The following is a 19,684-nucleotide window of genomic DNA, read 5'->3' as shown; positions in this document are numbered from 1 at the left end:
CAGTATTTTAATCTCTGTCAAATGGTAGAGGGAAAGCCATAGTTCAGAAAGAGGAAAGCATCCTCAAGGCTCTCATGTGGAAAGTCCTGTCATTGGATGTAACAGAGAAAGTGTGAGGGAGGAATGGTGTCTTTGCAGGATTCAGATTGGGAGAGTCTAGTCCACCAGATTGCTGTGGAAGTCCCTATCCTGATAATACATTGGCTGCTCATTTATATCTTGAGATGGAAATAGAGATGTCAAGAAAGTGAAGAAAAGAGTCAAATGTGCAGCATATGAAAGCAAAACCAAGATGGAAATTAGTAGGAAAAATAATGAATATTCTGGGTTCTGTAAGTGTGCAGGACAGTCATCAGTGTACTATGAAAAGAGCTGAGGAGTTGGTTTGAGTAAAAACTGAAACAAGGACTGTTCCATGTAGCCAATGAAGATGCATGAATAGCCGGTGCCCATGTGTGCCCCCATTGCAAACCTTTGACGTGCAAAAAGTGAGGAGAGATGAAGAAGATTTGATTTCTCCAAAATAAATAAAGTTTAGCTTGGTAAAGGAGAATGATGGTGGAAGGTATTGGATCGAAATCTGTTCTAGAAAGCAATGAAAACCTCTTAGACATCTTGGTTGGGGTAGTTGTAGATTTGGAGGGCTGAAGGGCCTGTTTTCATGTTAAGTGGCTCAATGCAGAGATTGGGCATCTGTGGCCCAACGATATTTAAAGTAAATGTTAGCTTAACTACATTTATCAGCATTATTTTGCAGATATTCATTCTCTCTCTCTTGCCCATCTCTACAAATTTATAGTTTATTTTCACATTTACAATTTAAATGAATGATTCTTGACTGGAAGCTTTGACTCTTTGTCTCCCCACCTATGATGTTTGATTTGCTGAGTACTTTCTACATTTCTTGTTTTGGGTTTGGAATAGATTAAATCAATAGGCGAAAGAGGGGTAAAAATGAGAGAAAGATTGAGTCCAAAGGATTTGATTAAGTTTGATTAAGAACAGTATATTTGTTGTTTCTATTTTATTATTGAAAAAACCCCCATTGTTCTACATCCATTTGTGCAAATAGTATGAAATGTGTGTGTAAAGTCATGATAGTGACTGGTCAGTGCAATTGTAGTAAATGGATCAGCTCAGTTCTGAGTGGCAACAATTAATAGCAAAGGATTTTTTATGAAACTCTCATTTAATTTTAAAAATAATCCCCAGCAAGCACTTAGAACTACATAAATCAAAGGAAAATTTAGATAGTATTGTTTTGAATTGTGCAATACAACTTGTAAAATCATTTAAATGCTCATATTTTCTTAGATTACAAGAATTGATGGAACAGTTGACAGCCCTCCTTGCTTGAAGGTTTCCCATAAAACATTTGGGTCTCAGAACAGCAACAGCGATATGCTGTTCTTTCGACTCAGCATGCCTGTTGAGTTTCATGACACATTCAAATGTACCCCGGGAACAACACCATTAACCAGAATGACAATCCCAGAAGACGACGTTGAAGATATTGATATGGATTCGGAGTTTGAAGTTCTTAAAAAATCAGCCAGTCGAACTCAAACCGAAACCCCTGCCAATGAGAAGGAGGGCTTGAAGGATGCGGCTAAGGAACTGGCCAAAACAGAGAATGAGAAAGATTCCTCCTCTGAGAAAAGTAAATCCAAAACCAGGTAGGTGTTTTTAAAGAAGTTTGAATATTCCAAAAGGGTTGCCGAGATAAACAAGAAGTCCAGTTATAGTTGTCAGCAGCATTTATTTTTTTGATAATGGATTCTATTGTCAAAGGAAATATTCTCTATTATCTTTAGACCATTATGGATGATTCGAATGATTGAAAAATTACAATGCAGGAGGCCAATGAACATATTGATATGTGTGGCTCAAATCCCAGCATTAAATTCAGAGTTCAGCTGGTCACAGTTCTTCAAATACCTTTTTAAAAGGTATTTTTAAAAACATATGATGAGGCTTCTGGTATGAATTCCAGACCCATTCCACCTTCATTATGAATGTGTTTTATCACATCTTCCCACTAATTCTATTCATTACAGATCTTGTGTTCAAAATATAGCACCCTTTTAGAACAAGTGCATCCTGATTTTAGTTTCCCTCCGACTTTGCATAATGCATTAAAAACACTGAAAAAATGTATATTGCCAAATAGATAATTTGTTTCTTATTTTTCATTGCTACCCATGGGGTATCCTGTGACATTTTGTTTGATAATTATGTTTGGCAAAAGCACAGAAAATGAGAGAGAGATGCTGGGTAGTGTAGTGAGGCAGAGGGATTGAGGAGTGCAGGTGCATACTATCTTGGAAGTGTCGTCGCAGATTGTTAGGGTGGTCAAGAAGGCTTTGGTATATTAGCCTTCATTAGTCAGGATATTAACTATAGCAAAGATTGACACAAAATGCTGAAGTAATTTAGCAGGTCAGGCAACATCTCTGGAGGAAACAGTTAGGTGACATTTCAGGTCGGGACCCTTCTACCAGACTGATTGTAATGGTGGGGCAGGGGGATCCAGATCCAGTCGGCCTGGGCAGACCGAGTGTAAATAATCAGGGGAATAGTTGCCAAGTCCAAGCTTTGTCTCGCTAACGTACAGGAGCCCACATTGGGAACATTGGATGCAGTAGATGAGGCTAGAGGACTGCATGTGAACCTCTGTCTCAACTAGAAGGACTGTTGGGGTCCCTAGATGGGCACGAGGGAGGAGGTATAAGGATAGGTGTTACATCTCCTGTGGTTGCAGGGGAAAGTACTTGCAGAGGGGGTGGTTTGGGTGGAAGGGATGAGTGAACCAAGGAGTTGTGGAGGGAACTGTCTCAGCGGAGGCAAAAAGTGGTGGAGATGAGAAGATGTGATTAGTGGTGGGGAATCACGTTGGAGGTGATGGAAATATTGGAGGAGGATGTGTTCGATGTGGAAGCTGGTGGTGTGAAAGGTGAGGTCCAGGGAAACTCCATCTTTGTTTTGTCTGGGGAGACGGAGCGAGAGCAGGACTTCAAGACACAGAAGAGACATGGGCGAGAAATCCATCTATGACAGCCCAGAGGAAATCATTTTTGCTAAACAATATTCTCATCTGGAAAGCCTCATCTGTGTCTTTATCCCTTTAACTACCTCATTAACCTGTCATGTTACCTTTTAAGAATACGTGGAGTTATACTCTAAGGTTCCTTTGTTTCCCACATTCATTATCTCGTATATTCAACTGCCTTGTTACACTTCACCAAATGGAGTACCTCATACTTCTGTGGCTTAAATTCCACTTGGCACTTTCCAGTTGATTAGACTTTTTTATATCAGTTGAAATCTTTCCTACTCAACTTCAAACACATGGCCAGTTTTAGTACCATTTGCAAACTTCTTTGTCATGCCCCTGTTTCAACTACTTCCCTCCGGCAGACGTTACAAGGCCTTCTACGCCCAAACCTCCAGACTCAGGAACAGTTTTATCCCAAGAGCTATAGCGGCTCTGAACCGGCCCTAATGAGTGCCCCCCCACCCACCCCCTTTGGACAGTCTCCCTCAGATGGTCACGTCAATCAATTCAGCTTGTTTATTTATGTATTGTATTTATTTACCTTTCTTGTACATCAGTGGAGCTGCACACTAAATCTCGTTGCACTGACGTGCAATGACAATAAAAGATATATTATTATTATTATTATACATTTGAGCAGAAATCATTTATATATGGTACAAATAACAAGGGACTAACTATCTCCTGCTGTGAACCTTACTGGTAAGGAGAATAACAGATTCATACAGCGTGAAAACAAGCCCTTCAGCCTGACTTACCCTTAATGACCAAGGTGCCCCGTCTACACTAGTTTCACCTGCCCACGTTTGGCCCATATCCCTCTAAACCTTTCCTATCCATGGACTTGTCCAAATGTCTTCTAAATATTGTACCTGCCTCAACCACCTTGTCTGGCAGCTTGTTCCATATACACCACCTTCTGAAAGTCCCTCAGGTTCCGACTAAATCTTTCCACTCAGCTTAAACCTGTCTTCTGGTTCTTGATTCCTCTACTCTGGATAAAGGAGTAGAGCATTCACTAACTATTCCCCTCATGATCTTATACACCTATTTATGGTTACCCCTCAGCCTCCTGTGCTCTAAGGAATAAAGTTGTAGTCTGTGCAATCTCTCCCTATATTAGGCCCTCAAATTCTGGCAACATCCTCGTAAATCTTCTGTCCATTCTTTCCAGCTTCACAACGTTTTTCCTATAGCAAGCAGGGTGACCAATACTGAACACAATAGTCTAAACGTGGCCACTTCTGCAGGTTAACCAACTTCTGACCTACTGTCATAAGATCATAAGTGATAGGAGTAGAATTAGGCCATTCGGCCCATCAAGTCTACTCTGCCATTTAATCATGGCTGATCTATCTCTCCCTCCTAACGCCATTCTCCTGCCTTCTCCCCATAAACTCAGACACTCATACTGTCGCTTCGGTTGCTGTTCCTGTTGACTTTTGGCTCAAGGATGACCCTAAAATGTTGATGCTGTAGGACTTGGCAATGATTATGCCATTAAATGGAAACGGCAATGATTATGCCATTAATTTCTCCATTAAATTGACTCTCGTTATTGGAGAAAAAGTATTATCTGACAATTTTACGGCGCCAAATATGAGTGTTGTCTATGCATGTGTGAATTGGGGGTGGGAGATTGCAACCTTCACGTGGTCCGCCCTGTTTCGATGAATGCAATCAACCCGGCGTGCACAATCAAATAAGATCAAATAGAACAAGTTCTCGTACAACTTCAGGCTGTGCACACCATACGCAAGAAGAAGAAGTTGTGTGAATTGGAATGAACATTGAGTAATCATCTGCAAATGCGGTTGTTGATGAAGGTGGTTGTGTTTGAAACATTTTCCTGAGGTACCGCTGGGCTTGTGATGATTTACCTTCACACCATGATTATCTACCTATGCACCATGGATGACTCCAACCATTGTAGGGTTTTCCCCTCGATGGTCATTGATTTCAGGTTTACCAAGGATCTTTGATGCCACATTAGATCAAGTGTTGCCATCGTATAAGGACAGTATTCTGAGGATTCCTTCTGTCTAATAATAGCCATGATCACAGTGAATGGCAGAGCTGGCTCGATTAGTCTTCCTTGCTTTTCATGCATAAACCCTGTTTTGCCTCATCTTTACCTGCTTACAGTACTGTTTAAAGTCCTAAATCTGAACTTTCTCGATCCACACAAGCTGCCTGACACTGAGGATAATTGTAGCATTTTCTGTATTTATATATAATTTAATAGTTTTTTTCTGCATTTTAGGTTCTTATTTAAAAAAAAGCCTGCCTTTATTAGTCCATCACCAGTTACACCAACTGTTCCGCGCTTAATACAAGATGTTGTGCCGGATGATAGAGATGATCCAGAAATTATTTTGAACACAACCACGGTAAATCATTAACTGGAATCAGTAACAATGATAGATCAATTACATTTTCATTCTGTTTTATGCTGTTAAGAATGTGGAGCTTTCTTAAAATCACAAAGTAACTTTAGAGAGGTATTATTTGATTATTTATGAATATCACTGATTTATGAATACAGTAAACGCTCGTTTTAAGAGATCCCTTTACAACAAATTTTGGATACAGCGTACGTACTTGCTGATCCACCTCCAACTGGCAATACTTTCCCACTGCACCCTCGACTCGCAAGGTTCACCAGCGACCCCTTCGTCACCCACTTCACGATCCAGTGATATAGTCGTTTTTGCAGCTCACATTGTAGCCCCTGGGAGCAGCGCTTTCTTCAGACCGCCGCCACCAGCAGGCAATGCTTGGTCACCATGGGGCTCACTCCCCCTCACCTGCTGCTGCTTCTTGCTGTCAGCAGTGGCTTTGCCCACTCCTCACTCAACCACTTCCACCTCCCATTGGTCTGTCCACTCGACCTCTTGACCCGCCCCTCTCCCCACCGTCGCCTTCTCCTTTTCCCCCTGGAATCGGCAACATACTTCACCTTGGAAGCGGCAGCTGTAGAGGGGAGGGAGGGAGCCCCATGGTGACCGAGTGGTTGTTCTTGACAGCGGCCTGAAGAAAGCGCTGTCCCTCGGGGCTACAATGTGCGCCGCTACAACAGTCACGAGAACTGGTGAAGAGGGCTCACTGGTGCAGACTGGCAGTGTCGACGCCTAGTGTTGAATTGAAACAACAGAAGTGTTGGAGTAACTCGGCAGATTGAATCAGTCTGAGGAGGGTCCTGAGTTACTCCAGCACTTTGTCTTTTTGTGTATTAACCATTATCTGATGTTTTTTGTTTCAATTACATACAATGATCATACCTTATTTGGTTAAAACGGACAATCAGAAATAACGGAGACCATTCCTCCCATATGATCCATTATAATGAGGGTTTACTGTTTCTAAATAAACAGAATTGCAAAAAGTTCCAATTTGTACTTTGAGATCCAATAATCTAAGAAAAATGTTCTTTAGTTTGACAGCATTTGGGACTCCACCACACCTTCTTAACCACCAGCAGTTCTTATTGGGTAGGTCCACAGATGACATGTGGGAGTAATTTAAAGGCCAGCTGATTAAAGTGTAGGATCAGCATGTTCCAGGAAGGAAACGGTATAAGAATGGCGAGTAAAGAAACTGGATGACCAAGGAGGTTGTAAACTTGGTCAGGAAGAGAAATAAAGTGTATGTCAAGTTTAAGAAGGTGGCATTAAACAGACCTTATGAGGATTATGAATCAAGCAGGAAAGAACTCGAGCGGGAGATTAGGGGGACCAAAAGATGTTTTCGGTGAGTTGTATTCAGAAAATCCTAAGGCTTTTTAGACATTTGTTAAAAACAAGATTATGACGAGGGAGAAGGTAGAACCGCTCAAGGATAAATCTATGCTTGGTCGGCAGATGTAGGAGAGGTACTAAACTAGTACTTTGCATCAGTATTCACCAAGGAAGTGGACTTGGAGGGAAGTGAGATCACTGTGGTAAATACAAATATGTTAGGACAATTTAAAATCAGGAAGAAAGTGCTGCAGAGGGTCTTGCAGATCATTAAGTCCCTGAGACCTGATGGGATCTATTCCAGGATATTGAGGGAAGCAAGAGAGGAGATTGCAGGGCCTTCTGTCTGGAGGTATGTGACCACTCGAATTCTGCAGGGATCTGTGCTAGGACCTCTGTTGTTTGTGATATACATAAATATAGATGGGTTGCTGAATAAGCTTGTTGACAACATCAAAATTGGAGTTGTAGACAGCGAGGAAGGCCATCAGAAGACACAGCAGAATATAGATCAGCTACTAAAATGGGCAGAGTAATGGCAGATGGATTTGAACCCGCGCAAGTGTAAGGTGTTGCCCTTTGGGAGGTTGGATATAAGGGGCAAGAATACAGTTAATGGCAAGACCCTTAACCATATTGATGTGCAGAGGGATCTTGGATTCCAAGTTCACTGAAGGTAGCAGCACAAGTAGATAGGGTGGTAAACGAGACATGTGCTATGCTTGCCTTTATTGCGAGGGGCACCGGATATAAGAGTCAGGAAGTTATGATGCAGCTCTCTAGGACTTTGAATAGTTACATTTGGAGTCTGGCATGCTGTTCTGGTCACCCTATTACATATAACCATATAACAATTACAGCACGGAAACACGCCATCTCGACCCTTCTAGTCCGTGCCGAACACGTATTCTCCCCTAGTCCCATATACCTGCACTCAGACCATAACCCTCTATTCCTTTCCCGTCCATATAACTATCCAATTTATTTTTAAATGATAAAAACGAACCTGCCTCCACCACCTTCACCGGAAGCTCATTCCACACAGCCATCACTCTCTGAGTAAAGAAGTTCCCCCTCATGTTACCTCTAAACTTCTGTCCCTTAATTCTCAAGTCATGTCCCCTTGTTTGAATCTTCCCTACTCTCAGTGGGAAAAGCTTATCCACGTCAACTCTGTCTATCCCTCTCATCATTTTAAAGACCTCTATCAAGTCCTTAACCTTCTGCGCTCTAAAGAATATAGCCCTAACTTGTTCAACCTTTCTCTGTAACTTAGCTGCTGAAACCCAGGCAACATTCTGGTAAATCGCCTCTGTACTCTCTCTATTTTGTTGACATCCTTCCTATAATTAGGCGACCAAAATTGTACACCATACTCCAGAGTTGGCCTCACCAATGCCTTGTACAATTTTAACATTACATCCCAACTTCTATACTCAATGCTCTGATTTATAAAGGCCAGCACACCAAAAGCTTTCTTTACCACCCTATCTACATGAGATTCCACTTTCAGGGAACTGTGCACAGTTATTCCCAGATCCCTCTGTTCACCTGCATTCTTCAATTCCCTACCATTTACCATGTACGTCCTATTTTGATTTGTCCTGCCAAGATGTAGCACCTCACACTTATCAGCATTAAACTCCATCTGCCATCTTTCAGCCCACTCTTCCAACTGGCATACATCTCTCTGTAGACTTTGAAAATCTACTTAATTATCCACAACCCCACCTATCTTAGTATCATCTGCATACTTACTAATCCAATTTACCACACCATCATCCAGATCATTGATGTACATGACAAACAACAGTGGACCCAACACAGATCCCTGTGGCACCCCACTAGTCACTGGCCTCCAACCTGACAAACAACCATCCACCATTACTCTCTGGCATCTCCCATTCAGCCACTGTTGAATCCATCTTGCTACTCCACCATTAATACCCAACAATTGAACCTTCTTAACCAACCTTCCGTGAGGAACCTTGTCAAAGGCCTTACTGAAGTCCATATATACAACATCCACTGCTTTACCCTCATCAATTTCTCTTCAAAAAATTAGGATTAGACAGAAGATTAGTCAAACATGACCTTCCTGGCACAAATCCATGTTGACTGTTCCTAATCAGACCCTGTTTATCCAGATGCTTATATATATTATCTCTAAGTATCCTTTCCATTAATTTGCCCACCACTGACGTCAAACTAACAAATTGCTAGGTTTACTATGAAATATGTGGAGGGTTTGGAGAGGGTGCAGTGAAGGTTTACCAGAATGCTGTCTTGATTGGAGGCTTCAGCTAAAGGGAGAGGTTGGATAGCCTTGGATTGTTTACTCTGGGAAGTCGGAGGTTGAGGGGAGACTTGATTGAGTATATAAAATTATGAGAGGCATAAATAGGTTAGACAGCTATATCTATAAGGTGAGATAGGAAAGGTTTAATGGAGACTAGACCAAGTGCAGACCCGTTCGGTCTGCTCCCCAGCGCAAGATTCCACCACTCACCCGTTCCCCCAACGCAAGCCGTTCCCCCAACGCAATACTGCACCACTCACGTATAGCCCCCAACTGCGCAGGCATGGCTCATTTCTCCTCATCCCCCAGCACTCCTTCCTCCTCTTCACCCTCCCTTTTCAATCCCTAGAGGGAGGAGGATAGAGAGGGAGGGGGGGGGGGGGGGCTAGAGAGGGGGGTAGAGAGGGAGGGGAGGGGAATGGGGGTGGAGAGGGAGAGGGGAAGAGAGGGAGGGGGTAGTGAGGGTGGGAGTGAGGGTAGATAGGGAGGGGGGACCTCCCTCCCCCATCTCCTTCTACCACCCCACTCCTACTAGCAATGTTACAAAATTTTGAGATTTAAAAAATCAAGTCTGCAATTTATCCCATCAGATAAAGCATAAAAATAAGTTTAATTTGACACCTAATTCACTTTCATATCTCAAGTATTTAAAAAGTTATGGCCATTTTCATACTCGGAAATGAGCATCTTGTTCCCTATTGATTTTCTATGGACATAACAAAAAAGCTGTGATCCTGAACAGTCAAAAGCCCATAACTTTCTTAAAAATTAAGAGAACTGAATGAAATTTTCAGTTATCATAGATTGAAGCATTCTGAAACAAATATAAAATAATCTTACTTGGATGACCTGAAATTAAAGCATATAATTAGTTAGTTACCTAATTGTAGCTAATTTCAGACTTCAATTACTAGATCTAAACATCTATCCATTTCTTAATAAATGATTAACATTTTTAAATAGCCTAAATGTCCAAATAATATTCACAAATAATTCACAATGAAACATGATTTTTAAATCTCATTTACATTAATTTATAGGCCAAATGGAAGGAATTCAGTGTTCAATTGCTGTAAATAAATGCCCATTTTAAATCAGCTTTCCAGTGGGTCCCTGTGGAACGCGCTGGTTTAGAACGTTCACATTGCGGTAGATTTGTGCCCCCAAATGCCCAGAAAAATACTGCGGGATATAATGGGCCCAAAATGAGCTACTCGCAATATTAAACTTTGTATAAAGGGATCATAAGAAGCCCTTTTTAATGTAAAAATATACAGCCTACCTTCAGTTGTCTGCTTTATGAGACCCTGCGGTTGCTGGTGGTCGCGGGTTTAGAGATTGATTTTTAAACTACTATAACTATTATATGAGGCCTTTAAAACTAATAATAGCTTTTGCGACGGGGTCTTCCAGCGATTTTTCGTTAATAATTAATTAGGCTGAAGATCTTCGCTTTGAACAGCCTAGAGAAAATCGCGTTTTAAACCCGCCCCCCTCTAAACGGCGCCAAAATCGCGCACACCTGCAGCGACAGATTTTCAGCGACGCTTCAGGTAGGCTTTGCAACATACCTACTCCTACCACCTCATTTTCCTCATCCTCTTCCGAAAGTCAAAGTCAATTTTATTCTTCCCTCCAATTCCCTGCCCCGGGACTTACCCAGGTCATAGAGCAGCGCCAGTGCCTGGTTCTCGTACATGGCCCGTCAGCTCAGCCGCGGCTTCTTTTTCGGATGTTTATCGCCTCGACGGGGAAAATGTGAGTCGGATGTGTGAAATGGGGAAGGCTGTGGCCTAGCGCTTTGAAGAAAATAGGAAAATTAACCAGAAACACTCTCACACACACACACACACACACACACACACACACACACACACACACACACACACACACACACACACACACACACACACACACACACACACACACACACACACACACACAGTAGCAATGTTACAAAATTTTGAGATTTTAAAAATCAAGTCTGTAATTTATCCCATCAGATAAAGCATAAAAATAAGTTTAATTTGACACCTAATTCACTTTCATATCTCAAGTATTTAAAAAGTTATGGCCATTTTCATACTGGGAAATGAGCATCTTGTTCCCTATTGATTTTCTATGGACATAACAAAAAAGCTGTGATCGTGAACAGTCAAAAGCCCATAACTTTCTTAAAAATTAAGAGAACTGAATGAAATTTTCAGTTATCATAGATTGAAGCATTCTGAAACAAATATAAAATAATCTTACTTGGATGACCTGAAATTAAAGCATATAATTAGTTAGTTACCTAATTGTAGATAATTTCAGACTTCAATTAATAGATCTAAACATCTATCCATTTCTTAATAAATGATTAACATTTTTAAATAGCCTAAATGTCCAAATAATATTCACAAATAATTCACAATAAAACATGATTTTTAAATCTCATTTACATTAATTTATAGGCCAAATGGAAGGAATTTAGTGTTTAATTGCTGTAAATAAATGCCCATTTAAATCAGCTTTCCAGTGGGTCCCTGTGGAACGCGCTGGTTTAGAACGTTCACATTGCGGTAGATTTGTGCCCCAAATGCCGAGAAAAATACTGCGCGATATAATGGGCCCAAATTGAGCTACTCGCAATATTAAACTTAGTATAAAGGGATCTTTAGAAGCCCTTTTTAATGTAAAAATATACAACCTAACTTCTGCTATTTGCTTTATGAGACCCTGCGGTTGCTGGCGGTCGCGGGTTTAGAGATTGATTTTTAAACTACTATAACTATTATTCAAGGCCTTTAAACCTAATAATAGCTTTTGCGACGGGGTCTTCCAGCGATTTTTCGTTAATAATTAACTAGGCTGAACATTTTCGATTGGAACAGCTTAGAGAAAATCGCGTTTTAAACCCGCCCCCTCTAAACGGCGCCAAAATCGCGCACACCCTCAGCAGCAGATCTTCAACGACGCTTCAGGTAGGCTTTGCAACATACCTACACACAGCAACAAACAAGATAAAGAGTTTAGTATTATAGAGATGTTCGGGGCAAGTCTTTTTACAGAGAGTGGTGAAGGCCTGGAACGCATTGCCAAGGGTGATGGTGGAGGCAGATATGATAGTGCTGTTTAAGAGGCTTTTTGATAGGCACATGGAACTGCAGGGAATAGAGGGGCACAAATATTGTGGGCCGAAGGGGCCGGTCCTGTGCTGTACCGTTCTATGTACCTACTCTACATTCCATAATTAAGAATCCAGATGTGTATAGCACAAAAACAGGTTAGTCAGCTCAGCCTAAGAACTTTCTGAAACATTCCAAGAGTAAGCCATACATAATGAAGGTAGGGACTTAGGAATATTGAGTAACCTTGGTGTACACATGTATGGATCCCAGGGGATGGCAGCACTGATAGATACGGTGTTGAAGAAGATAAGCAAAAAGCAGGTAACTCTGCGGGTCAGACGGCGTCTGTGGAGGGAATGGACAGATAATGTTTTGAGTCAGGACCCTTCTTCTGATTGACCCGAAAGGTCCTGACCTGCTACGTTGTCTGTCCATTCCCTCCACAGATTGATTGATTGATGCTGCCTCACTCACTGAGTACCTCCAGTACTTTGTAATTTGCTCAAGATTCCAGCATCTGCAGTCTCGTGTTTCTGATGAAGAAGCTGTGCTTCATGTATATGCCTTCATGAATCGGCACATGGAATATAAAAGTAGGGAGGTCATCGTGCACTACTTTATAAAATATTGGTTAAGCCACAATTGGAATACTGTGCACAGTTCTGTTAGCCATGTTCTAGAAGAAACGCGATTGTGCTGGAGCAGGGCACAGGGGAGATTCACCAGGATATCAAGGATGTCAAGAGTCAAGTGAATCAAGTAGAATTAGTAAGGAAGTAGAGGCATTGATGGGCTTTCTTTATGAGTAATTAAATGTGTTGGGGCCCTGGCAAGTCTCCAGAGATATGCACATCCAGGAACTTGAAGGTGTTGACTCTCTCCACTACTGACCCTACGATGAAGACAGGTTCATGGATCCTTGGCCTTCCTCTTCTAAAATCAACAATCTGCTCCTTATTGTTACTGACATTGAGAGCAAGGTTATTGTTCCCTCCTATACTCTGACTCATGGTTACCCGTAATTTGTCCAAAAAACTGTCTGCGAATCTAGAGATTGAGGTGCAACTATCTCTGGCTAAACAATCATGGGTATAGAGGGAGTAGAGTAGGGGACTGAGCACTGCCTTGCGGTGTCATTGTGTTGATGGTTATCGAAGAGGAAGTGTGTAACCATTTCTGTACTGACTGGTCTATTGATGAGGAAGTTGAGGATCCAGTTGCAAAGGGTTGGGCAGAGACAGTTCTCTGAGGTTGGTAACAATTTGAAGGGGATGATGGTGTTGAACGCCACATTGGAGTCAATGATCAACAGCTTGACATGTATTCTTATTATCCAAGTGGTTAGTAATTTGGTGTTTTATTTTGACAGTATTACTATTCCGTAAGGATATATGCTGGGCAAGAACCAAGTGGTGTGTGGGTTGGCTGGGTGACCCCAGATTTTCACCAATATGATGGCAACTTCGATTTATCCAAAGTTCGCACTGTCACGGTTTCTGTGGGAGATGACCAAGGAAAAGTCCATGACAGGTAACAGAGCTAACACAGTTGAGATTTTACATCCGCTGACTACAAATTACCAATACACTGTTTCTTTTTTGTAAACAAACGATGAGCTGTACGTAAATTATGAATTTTCATTATCATTTTATTTTACTAATATGGAGAAATATTTTACAAATTAAAACTGGAATTGATTTTTCTATTCTCATTGCTCTATTTGCAAATTTTATATCAGATGGCATAGGCCTTTTTAGTAACATACATTGATTAGTAACACAAACTACATAACAATTCCGATTAAATTTAATCAACTAAAAGATTCAAAGATAATATCTGAATGGTGTGTAGAAATTGCTTATTTTTCACTGTTTAAAAAAAAAATATTCAGCAACTTTGTAAATCTACAGTTCAAAATTGATGAATTCCATTGAAATGTTCTGTATAATATATGCAGATTTGGCCATTTCTTTGCCAACTGTCTTGTCAACTATAAGCCAAGTTAGTTAGACACGAGGAACTGTAAATGCTGGTAGACAAAAAAATGTTGGTTGGCGTATCTCAGCATGTCAGGCAAGATCTCTGGAGAAGATGGGTAGGCAATGTTTCCGGTTGGGTGTCTTCTTCAAACTAACTGTTATAGAGTCATAAAGCATGGAAACAAGCACACCACCTTAACTTGCCCATGTCAACCAAGATACCCCATCAACACTAGTCCCACATGCCTGCATTTGTCCCATTTCCCACTAAACCTTTCCTATCCATGTACCTATCCAAGTATATTTTGAATTGTTGTTACAGTACCTACCTCAACTACCTTCTCAACTAAGATCACCCCTCATAGTTCTGCACTCCAAGGAAATAATCCCCAGCCTGCCAAACTCATAGAGTCATACAGCATGGAAACAGGCCACAACTGTACCATAACATCTCAACTTCTATGTAGACATGTTATATTGCACTACCCTCTACACTCATCTTGATCACCTCTTCAGAAGCTTCAGTCAAATCAGTGGGACATGATTTCCCATCTCCAAAGTCATGGTGACTATCCCTCATTTAGTTTTTGACTGATTTTATGTAGGATTGTTCATATTTTCTTATCACAGTGTGCATCATTTAAAAACATTTTCACATTCATGCAGGTTTTTTTCATTTTATGTCATTGTACTTTAAAACATTTGGTAAGACAAGTTGTGAATGGTATTGGTCCTCACTTACGAGGAGTTTTTGGTACTGCGTACATATTATAACAATAAATGAATAGGCTTGCTTCTAATTAAGTATAGAATTTGCATATAGTGTAAGACGCTATTCTAATTTTTGACAAGTTCAAGGTGCTGTGTACTGTTAAAATCTTTTGCTGTACCTACAGTATGAAGCGCAGTAATTGTTACATGGTCTGGGGAGGTGAATTTAGTAACAGCTCACAACCGAGCCGGAGTAATGTCGACCTGGAGATTGGGTGTCTTGTTGATTTGGCGACTGGCCTCATGACTTTCACAGCGAATGGAAAAGACATTAACACCTATTACCAGGTACTTTCCATGACTTGTTAACAATAAATAAGAAATTTAATTCCAGTATTTTACTCAGAGCAGGAAATGCATGAATGGAAACATTGGGGCAGAAGCAGGTAAGTGGAGGTCACTGACTATTCGGCTTGCACATATATCCACCTTTCCTGCAATGCCTTTAGGGCCTGTCCCACTTGGCCGTCATTTGCGCGCCATTTACGCGACCTCCAAAAATGTGGTCGTCGCGTTGTGACGCACGGGTAGCGTGTGGGTAGCGCGGGACGGGCGCATGGAGAGGCGTGGAAGAGTGTGGAGTTGCGCGCGGTATCTCGCGGCACTCCAGGATTTCGTGCTGCATGAAATCCTCGCTCGCCACCTGCGTGACGTATCGCGTACGCACGCTGACGCATTGTGTACGCACGCTGACACATTGGCGTCGCACACTGGCGTCCCGACGTCTCACGTGTATCGCGTGGTTACGTCACCGTGAGTAACCATGCGCCGTCACGCGCCGCACGGTATTCTAATGATGTCGCGCACCAGACGGCATGATAACGCGTGATTTTCGCGTGATGTCGCGTCAACCTATTTTACATATGACGCGTAAATTAAGTGGAAATGACAGCCAAGTGGGACAGGCCCTTTTGTTTTATGCCTTTGTCTGTCTAAAACGCGACCTGATGCAGGTTGTAACCTGAAAAGTCGACCATCCCACAGCCTCTTCAGATGCTCCTTGACCCACTGAGTTCCTCAATCAGTTTGTGTTTTGCACTTGATTATCATGTCTACAGTCTCTTGGCTTTAGCTAAAATTTATTGATCTGTAACATAAAATTGTTTGTATTTATGGGAAGAGTACTGCAGTTTTTAATCCTTTTTAAGCAAGTCTTGTCTTTTGAATGGCATAATTATAATTTCACATTTCCTTTCCTTTCCCTTAGTGTCACGCATGATTAGAATTATTTATTGCTGTATGCCCTATCAATTGCTTTCAATTTTATAATTACATTATATGGCACGGAGGCTTGCCAGAGACCTGGATTCAATCCTAACTATGGGTGCTATCTGTACGGAGTTTGTACATTCTCCCGTTACCTACGTGGGTTTTTTCCCCAAGATCTTCGGTTTCCTCCCACACTCCAAAGACAAACAGGTTTGCAGGTTAAATGGCTTGGTATAAATGTAAAATTGTCCCTAGTGTGTGTAGGGTAGTGTTAATGTGCGGGGATCGGTGCGGACTTGGTGGGCCGGCCTGAAGGGCCTGTTTCCACACTGTATCGCTAAACTAAAAAAGTATTCAATTCACCTTTATTATTCCATGGTTTCTACTTATATAATGTTTTTGAATTGTTCGTCCCCTTGTTAACATTCTGGAAAGTCTGCACTGCACTTCCTTTCAAGACCACTGTAGGATCACTGAATTCTCAATGATTTGTCGAGTGCAGTTGTAACATTTAAACATTTTTATTTGGGCGCAATTGTTATACGGCATCAGAGCAAAGCATTAAAAGATCTTAACCCACATTAACTAGAAAATAAACATATTAACCATATAACCATATAACAATTACAGCACGGAAACAGGCCAACTCGGCCCTTCTAGTCCGTGCCGAACACTTATTCTCCCCTAGTCCCATCTACCTGCACTCAGACCATAACCCTCCATTCCTTTCCCGTCCATATACCTATCCAATTTATTTTTAAATGATAAAATCAAACCTGCCTCCACCACTTCCACTGGAAGCTCATTCCACACAACTACCACTCTCTGAGTAAAGAAGTTCCCCCTCGTGTTACCCCTAAACTTCTGTCCCTTAATTCTCAAGTCATGTCCTCTTGTTTGAATCTTCCCTACTCTCAATGGGAAAAGCTTATCCACGTCAACTCTGTCTATCCCTCTCATCATTTTAAAGGCCTCTATCAAGTCCCCCCTTAACCTTCTGCGCTCCAAAATATTATTATTATTAACAAAAAAAAAACTATGGAATTACAACTAGAAGACTGAACAGAACTTACAGACATATATCAGGGCTCGAAATTAACGGTTGCCCGGGTGCCCCTGACCACTCAAAGTGCTGCCGGGCAACCTAAACGGCGAGTCATTTTGCCCGGCTTGGCAACTTGGTTTATACCGAAGTTAGACACAAAAAAACTGTAACTCCGCGGGTCCGGCAGCGTGACGTTTTGTGTCAGCGACGGTTGTGGGCAAAGATCTTATAGCGGAGCGACGGTTGTGGGAAAGATGCTAAGTGTGGTGTGACGGAGGGTCGGAGCACAGTAGCAGCGGCGCCGGCTCCATCTCCTCCTGCTCCAGCACCCCGCCCGGCCTGTTAGCGGCCGCTACTGCCACTCCGCTTTCAAAACAAACCCTTAGAAGAGGGAGGTGTCGTTCAGAGGCGGAGGGAGACGTGCCAAAACACTCTCGGCAGCCCTGCACCGCAGCCAGGATCGATCCCGGTCTCCGGCACTGCAATCGCTGCTGAACCGCCACTGGACCATCCCCGTCCCCACCCGCGGGTGGCCAGAGGCGTCGGGAGTCAGACGGGAGCCGTGCCCCGAGGCCCACAGCCAATGCAGAGAAGCAGCGCTAGACCCAGCTCAACTGTGCCTGTCCCTGTCTGGATTGAGACAGGGCTGTCGGCGAGACAGGCAGAGTTCAGCTGCATTTAGCGCTGGGTTGAGTTGAATTTACCGTTCACGGGGCCTCTGAATTCTCGCGCGTGTGTGTGAGTGTGCGCATGCGCGCGCCGCCGCCAAGATATTCTGTCCGCGGTCCCCTCTATATTTTGATTGCGATTTCTGTGCCTGACAGGTGTTGTTCAAGGAGCGCTGACACCCTCCCCCCCCCCCCCCCCCCCCCCCCCCCCCCCCCCCTCCCCCTCCCCGTTCCCCTAAATATATTACCAAAAGAACATTTGCTGCATTTATGTCCTTTGGCCATCTCTTGTTAGTTAGTGTAATGTTTAACCTGTCAGATGGGCATAATGAGTTTTAACAGCTATTATCATAAAATGCCTTTAGAAAATTCCTTGCAACCTGTATATTTTGTTGTGGATAAATTATAGAAACATAGAAAATAGGTGCAGGAGGGCCATTCGGCCCTTCGAGCCTGCACCGCCATTCAATATGATCATGGCTGATCATCCAACTCAGTATCCCGTACCTGCCTTCTCTCCATACCCCCTGATCCCTTTAGCCACAAGGGCCACATCTAACTCCTTCTTAAATATAGCCAATGAACTGGTCTCAACTACCTTCTGTGGCAGAGAGTTCCAGAGGTTCACCACTCTGTGTGAAAAATGTTTTTCTCATCTCGGTCCTAAAGGATTTCCCCTTTATCCTTAAACTGTGACCCCTTGTTCTGGACTTCCCCAACATCGGGAACAATCTTCCTGCATCTAGCCTGTCCAACCCCTCAAGAAGTTTCTATAAGATCCCCCCTCAATCTTCTAAATTCTAGCGAGTACAAGCTGAGTCTCTCCAGTCTTTCTTCATATGAAAGTCCTGACATCCCAGGAATCAGTCTGGTGAACCTTCTTTGTACTCCCTCTATGGCAAGAATGTCTTTCCTCAGACTTGGAAACCAAAACTGAACGCAATACTCCAGGTGTGGTCTCACCAAGACCCTGTACAACTGCAGTAGAACCTCCCTGCTCCTATACTCAAATCCTTTTGCTATGAATGCTAACATACTGTTCGTTTTCTTCACTGCCTGCTGCACCTGCATGCCTACTTTCAATGACTGGTGTACCATGACACCCAGGTCTCGTTGTATCTCCTCTTTTCCTAACCGGCCACCATTCAGATAATAGTCTACTTTCCTGTTTTTGCCACCAAAGTGGATAACCTCACATTTATCCACATTATACTGCATCTGCCATGTATTTGCCCACTCACCCAGCCTATCCAAGTCACCTTGAAGCCTCCTAGCACCCTCCTCACAGCTAACACTGCCCCCCAGCTTCGTGTCATCCACAAACTTGGAGATGTTGCATTCAATTCCCTCGTCCAAATCATTAATATATATTGTAAATAGCTGGGGTCCCAGCACTGAGCCTTGCGGTACCCCACGTCACTGCCTGCCATTCTGAAAAGGACCCGTTTTACTACTCTTTACTATGTGGGAAGCGAGAGTGTTTCTGTACCAATAGCAATAACGACACATGCTATGGCCATGTCATGATAATTTTCAGTCCTTCACAGAAAACATGCTTGCATCAATCTGTAGTGTGCATGGTTAAACATATATGTTATTAAGGTCCAGGATTTATTGACACAGGTTGATCAGACGCTGAATAATCCAACCACATTTTTGTTTGGAAGTGGAAAGAAATAATAGAAATTGCATTAATTGCAATGTGTAAAAAGAGTTGAGATACTGTATTATAATTTTGCTGCATGTCATTATGGTATATATCATGTCTTGAATGGTGAATATGTTAGTTTGTGACTTTATTTGAAGCAGAA

The 19,684-nt window shown here is 42.3% G+C and overlaps 1 protein-coding gene across 7 annotated transcripts in view; it reads left to right on the top strand.

The window, feature by feature from the left end:
* The window catches only part of ryr1 (ryanodine receptor 1), a 604,017-nt gene that overhangs the window by 186,539 nt on the left and 397,794 nt on the right, over positions 1–19,684 (top strand). For all 7 annotated transcript variants that reach the window (XM_033014584.1, XM_033014582.1, XM_033014581.1 and 4 more), the window contains 4 exons: positions 1,315–1,676; positions 5,319–5,445; positions 13,571–13,731; positions 15,077–15,239. In XM_033014584.1, the coding sequence (XP_032870475.1) occupies positions 1,315–1,676; positions 5,319–5,445; positions 13,571–13,731; positions 15,077–15,239 (813 nt within the window). The remainder of the gene's footprint in view (positions 1–1,314; positions 1,677–5,318; positions 5,446–13,570; positions 13,732–15,076; positions 15,240–19,684) is intronic.

This window comes from Amblyraja radiata, chromosome 41 (genome assembly GCF_010909765.2).
Source record: "Amblyraja radiata isolate CabotCenter1 chromosome 41, sAmbRad1.1.pri, whole genome shotgun sequence".
Lineage (NCBI taxonomy): Eukaryota > Metazoa > Chordata > Chondrichthyes > Rajiformes > Rajidae > Amblyraja > Amblyraja radiata.
The sequence above is the reverse complement of the archived record's forward strand: the minus strand, read 5'-3'. Positions and strand labels throughout refer to the sequence as shown.